This window comes from Sphaeroforma arctica, assembly GCF_001186125.1.
Source record: "Sphaeroforma arctica JP610 unplaced genomic scaffold supercont1.634, whole genome shotgun sequence".
Taxonomy (NCBI): domain Eukaryota; class Ichthyosporea; order Ichthyophonida; genus Sphaeroforma; species Sphaeroforma arctica.
This window is the reverse complement of record NW_014039924.1, coordinates 42,739-49,400: the sequence shown is the minus strand read 5'-3', so window position 1 is coordinate 49,400 and position 6,662 is coordinate 42,739. Positions and strand designations below refer to the sequence as shown.

At 44.0% G+C, this 6,662-nt stretch overlaps 1 protein-coding gene across 1 annotated transcript; it reads left to right on the top strand.

Moving 5' to 3' along the window:
- Positions 1-2,406: 2,406 nt before the first annotated feature.
- On the top strand, positions 2,407-3,107 carry SARC_07749 (hypothetical protein; the record flags this gene model as incomplete). Its single annotated transcript, XM_014298307.1, has 2 exons — positions 2,407-2,992; positions 3,043-3,107. Coding segments are annotated over 2 exons (651 nt in total), but the record flags the coding sequence as incomplete, so codon positions are not given.
- Between the last annotated feature and the right edge of the window lie 3,555 nt (positions 3,108-6,662).

Sequence of the window (6,662 nt, the reverse complement as noted above, 5' to 3'; positions counted from 1 at the left end):
CGCAGATAATACGGTAGTAAATCGAACCAGGGGAAGTGATACGATAGAACAAACCCAAAGAAATTATGCAATCACATCAACATGGACACTCTGAACCACACAGCATCGAGACGAACACACACCGTTATGGGCACCGACACCTTCGCTAGAGCCAAGTCACACCAGGAAGATTGGAGAGGACAAGCAAGAATTATAGCAGATTGCAGAAGATGAATTGGAGCCCACATAAGGAACAAACAGGTAGGTGTAAATGTTGGAAGACCACCATGACAACGAGAAATATATGGATATACACACCAATCAGGTACGTGAGAAGACGTTACATCGTGATATGAATGAAGGATGTGAAATGTATAGTACTCAAGTAACCTGGTGCAATAAGAAATAGTTTGCTGGTATAAGACACGATCGGAGCGAAAGAATGACATGTGTAAGAGTCACTGTAACATATATAACATGCAAAGACGGTATCACAACGCGATGTATGATAATTGACAACAAGTGGTAAAGAGATAGGAAGTAAGATGCACACACAGTAATAGTATACAACAGTATAGAGCACGACATTGTGAGATAATTTAGTACTCGGAATGGTGAGTATGTAAGCAAGCGACTGTATGAACAATAAGCAATGTCAATGTGTGTGTGCATAGCCCGATCAAGTTGGCGGAGACAAGTGCTCGTTTATGTCCAGAAGTTCCAAGCAAGAGCAATGTGTGATATCAGGGATCCAACTAACTAACTAGATAGGTTAGAAGCGGAAGTCACTGGGGGACCAGATGAGCTTCGGGGGGGAGTCAAGAACATGTGCACAAGTGAGCTGGAAGTGGATCGTCGAGAGTAAGGAGTTACCGAGAGAGTCGTGGTACGTAGACCAATAGTAAGGGTTAGCTGGAAGAGTATGGAGCAATCACAACGTCGTTCGGGGTTAGCTTAGGGCAAAGTTGTTTAGGAAGGAACAACGCCGACGCGTCAACATCACGAGTAGAGCAAGGCGAAGACGATATATGAATTCTCAGCGTGACTTCAGTTCATCCGAAGGCGACGGCACGACAAAACAGTTGACTACTTAAGGCAGAGGAGAAGTAAAGATAGCGTCACATCGTTTATTACTCGACAAACATAATTCACGGCCACCATGACCAACATTAGACAGAGTCGTCGACAACAACATCTTTCGCCAGAACAACGCGAACGAGATGACATCCATCGACGAGGTTGTAGACGTCGTACCCAGGATCGCGCAGGCACTGGTGGAGAAATGTCGGACGATCTGGAGACGGAACATCGGTCTGATCAAACGATAGGCGGACTCTAACAGCACAACAGCAACGTGATGAACGGTTAACTACTCCTAGTGAGGTGGATTTCACGGATAGGGAACGACGCAACCCGGAACCATTAAGAGTCGCACGTTCAGCGTCGCAGGCTTTACACCACGAAGGGACAACTCGTTGAGAAGTCTCAAGAGCGGTGGTGGGTAAGCATCCTCATCACCGTCGTCAAGGGGAATGACATAGCCGAGGTAGAGACAGTGACATACCAGAACAACTGACGGATCTACTTCGACAACAGCAATCGTTATTGGAGAAATATGATCGACGATTGCAACGCCTACGGCGGGCGAACACATCCTCGTCGCCTGACAACTTAGAGTTCCACATCAGAGGGGCAGACCAAACTCGTCACGGATTAGGGTATACGTCGTCGGATTAGGAGGAAGATGATACACGACGGGAACCTTCATCGCTCCAGAGCTTTGTACAAGAACAACAACAAGCCACGCAGAACCTTCACGGTAAGGAAGCGCTAGACAACCGCCGAGATAGCATGGAGACGTCTCTACAGGCACAACGTCAGGGACAGCAGTTCGTGCGGGAAGCTATGGACGATAGGTTGCTGGCACGTAGGATGCTCGAACGTACTCCTTTGAGCCAAGTAACGTCAGCAGACAAGCATTGACGTTTAGCACAACAGATTACACCTCCTACACCGGACAGTATAGCGGCTGACCGCCAGTCCTTGCATGCCCGGATACTCAAGCTGTCAGGGGAGCTATGTAGTGCAGTAGAGACTGATGATTTATTACGAGCGGAGGCTCTACGAGGTGTACTCGAGACTTTGAGAGCAACACACGACTCGCGACCAGCGAACAAGCCAGAACCGCGGGAGCCGCGTAGTTGGCCGGAGTGGCCTTCTAACCGGTACAATCTCAGCAACAGTATGGAGCGCGACACTAAAAGAGCATTGCGTGAAGCCCTTAAGAATGCGCAAATTTCGGGTCTAGATGAAGCATGGAGTCCTCGTTGGTTTTACAAGGTGTTGAGCCATTTTGCCGAGCAATCTATGCTCGATTATATAAAATCTAATCACCAACGTCTAGTTGCATGGACACCATAACTACAGATAATACAAATCTGTTCACACGAGACACAGGCCACAGTGGACCCTACATTTCGCAAACTGTCGAAAAGCTTAGTAAGTAATGTTCCAGTGATGGAACAGATGACTTACCTTATGAAGAATCATCGGCGTGCACACGAGCGTTGTCAGACCGATGCAGGTTTTAAGAAAAACCTGCTTAACCACTGTATAGTTCAATTATTGGAAGACAACTTAGGATCCCGTGCATATGAGCGCACGTTGCAGTTATATTCGAAGTGGCAGCTTATGGATACCCATGAATTATTACAGCTGCTAAGTCCTGACATCCAGGAGGCTCAGATTCGTTTGACTCAACGTTTAGTCAACCGTCGAGGTCATAATGGGGACACAGCCCGGGGAAAACAACGAATAGTAGACCTGGCCCGCACACAGTACAGCGTCAGCAACAACAATGGCAACAACGTCCGACTCCAACAACTAACCCAACGACGTGCAACGGTTGTCGAGCACAAGCACCACCAGGACTGCGACACATACCGCGCTGCCAGTATTATCGGGCGGCCCAGCCTGGGGGGGCAGGACGATAGAATACGGACGTCAGACGCAAGTCAGCAACATAGAAATGTTTTATTAGGACAGCTGTCTACACCGTCACAGGGGCCCGGACACCAACCACCACAACACCCAAGCCGACAGACGACCTCAACCACGACGACACTTAGGTTAATGTACTCACACAAGATGACAGACCGGGGCACGATAGCCAGTCGGCCACATAGATACATATACACTCAATTCTAACAAATGATGTCGAGTAGGCCGCGGATACACAGACGGACACATCACAGTCCTCGTGGACTCCGATAACAGAGCAGCACTGAGACGCCATGGTGTCCGATGATGATGTAGCATTTACGTTTACGCATCCACTGAAGACAGTAATGGCAATTAAGGAACCACTGCTGTCCTCCGATAACCGTGTCTATATACAATTGCAGGTGAATGGACGTGCATTCCGAGCGTTAGTAGATACAGGTGCGAACCGTAGTTGCATCGCACAAGCATCCGCAGACCTCTTATGACGACCAATTACACCAGCACAAATATATTCATTTATATATTTGGCGGATAGAGCGGTACGCACTCCTCGTCTGGAGACGACAGAAGTGCTACCGATACGTTATTGCTCAGAGATCATCAATGGGTCAAGATCGACACGCAACTTTGTATCCGAGCGTTGGTTGCCGTATGTCGACGAACAAGTACAGAAGTGGTTGAAGGACCTAGTGAATACTAAGCGTACTACACCAACGACGATTAATCTTCCTGTACTGGCAGTCGACAGTGAGGGTAACGTAAAATTGTGCGCGCATGTCTGGATATGCGAGCGGTCAACGCACTGATTCCAGAAGACCAGTTCCTGATACCGAAGGCGAATGAGATCATTTCGCGGCTGAAGACCTGGAAGTACTATACCACACTCGATATATCAGCAGCATATCATAGACTACCGATACATCCAGATTCTAGATATCTGGTCAGTTTCACACACGATCGATACCAGTACTCGTTCACATCAGCACCTTTCGGGTTATACATACGTATCGACGCAGCAATTCCAGCGAATGCTCAGTACGATACTCGATAGACTACCAGTACACTACTACATTGACGACATTGTGATTGCCAGCGATGATGACGAAGAACACATTGCTAAAGTGAAGGAGGTGATTAAAAGACTGACGTACCACAGTTTCAAACTGAGTGGTCACAACTCGCTAGTCACCACCAGTCACATTCACAAGAGGTACCAGAATCAAGTTTTGGCACATCGTGTTGGTGTCTGTGCGACACATTTGTCTGATGAGCAACTTTTCTGTCGCCGACAGCCCGACACATATTAATAAACAGACGATTGGCGAATGTGACGACACCGACTTACTAAGTCTCTTCTTCGGACAGGCCAGGCGAGTGAGGTGAGAGGTGTCAGGTGACAGACTGTCCAAAGTCCAACAGCAACTTTTTTGTTCTGAATTTTTTTTTGAGCGTTTCTGGCAATCTCAATCTGTCTTCGGCATTTTGCTTTTGTTATTTTTTTAAAAAATTAAATAAAATAGAAACAAAGCAAACATTAAAATTTTGTAATATTTTGAAACATATGTACATCCAGTGGAAAAAACCCCAAAAAAACAGTATGTTTATTACCAAACAAAACAAATATTTCTTCATACTGAAAATTGAACTTCATAAGTAAACTATGATTTGATTCTATTTTGTTATAAAAAAAAAGAAAAAAAGAACAGGCTATGTACAGTTCATACATATAACGCTTCTAAAAGTAAATAAATACATAAAACTCTTACTATGTATTATAAGACCAGGGTTTTATAAAAACAAAAGCTTTGGCACTTTGAAACCAGTCCAAAGTCCAAACTCCAGAGTCCAGAGTCCGGAGTTCAGAGTCAGGAAATTTCTTTTTTTAAACATTGTTTATTTTTAAAAATATATAACAAAATCCAGCGATTGTTTCTCCGACACTCCGATTCTCTCCGTCTTTCGCCCACCTCTCGATTCTCTGCAAGTCTCCAGTCTACTCTCCACACTCCACAGTCCACAGCTGAAAGCTCATTACGTTATGGGGGTACGGAATAGAAGTTAAACGTAAACGTATACGGTTAAAATGTGATCAGAAAGGCCTACCTGTTCTTTTTATAGGACTGGATCGTATGTTGAAATCGGTACACACTTCAACTTTTAGACCCACAAGATACACCTATAATATGTATAAAACGGAACGCATATGAAATAATAGTTGAGCGTAAACGTATATTTATTCGATTTATATAAGTTTTAACGGAAAACGGTTTAAGGTCAGGACTCCACAGTCCATAGTCCACAATCCACACTCCACGCTCCACGCTCCACAAACTCTATTTATACACAACAGGACAAGTGAGTCGCGAGGAGCCTCAATTCTCCATTCTCCACTGCATATAAATATATACACTTATTTACAGTCATCAGTCAGTGAAACACACCTAAAGTCCAGAACTCCAGACACATAACGTCATAACCTAGCCTTTAAAAAAATAGAGGGAGGAGAGAAGTCTGAACTCAGAAGTGAGGGACAGTCAGTGAGAGGGTCAACGATCAACATTATTCAACACACAAGAGAAGTCACACACACATGATGTAAATATAAAATAACACATCACACGAACGGAAATATTGTAGCTAAAAAAAGCTAACTATTTATTGTAGCTAAAAAAAACCAACTATTTTACATCATGTCAACAACTCAACATTCAACAACTGTCCAAAATCTGTTGATAGACAATTAGACACTCCTTGACGGCGATGCATTTATCTTTACTTGCGACACGACAATGACGACATTCGATAATCGATAGTCATGATGATGACCTGCTCTTGAAAAATACACGAAGTCCTCTCATTTTAGTTTTTACTTCTACCTCTCTCCTAGAATCTACTCTACTTTTCTCAAGAGTCATGACTCGGGCCTGAGGGACTGACGTACCACAGTTTCAAACTGAATCCGGCAAAATGTCACTTCGCAATTGCAGAGGTCATAATACTAGGCAAAAAGGTCTCAGCGGCAGGAATTGATGTCGCCTTTGAGAAGCAGGCTAAACTACTCGACTGACCAACACATCAGCGGTACAAGGACTTTGTCTCCGCGTTGGGTCTGGCCAATTTCTTGCACGAACACCTGCCCAATTTCGCACACGTGGTAGCGCCCCTACGTGAATTTTGCAAGCTTAATCCGAATGAACTGATAAGAGATAAGTAGGAACAACGTCACTCGGATGCATGGCAGGCAATGAAGGACGCGATAGTTAACGCGGTCGTACTACACTTCCCGGTGGATGACGTCCCACTCAACCTCGAGACGGACGCTAGTGACTACGGAGGAGCACTGTTTCAGTGGGTGAAAGACAAGAAGCACTACCTCATGTTTTTAAGCAAGACCCTCAATCAGGTTCCACAGAACTAATATTAGTAAATACTACTATACATATAATACTAGTAAATACTACTACAAATATACTACTAGTAAATACCACTACAAATATAATACTAGTAAATACTACTATAAATATAATACTAGCAAATACTACTATAAATATACTACTAGTAAATACAACTACAAATATAAAATTAGTAAACACTACTATACATATAGTACTAGTAAATACTACTATAAATATAATACTAGCAAAAACTACTATAAATTTACTACTAATAAATACCACTAC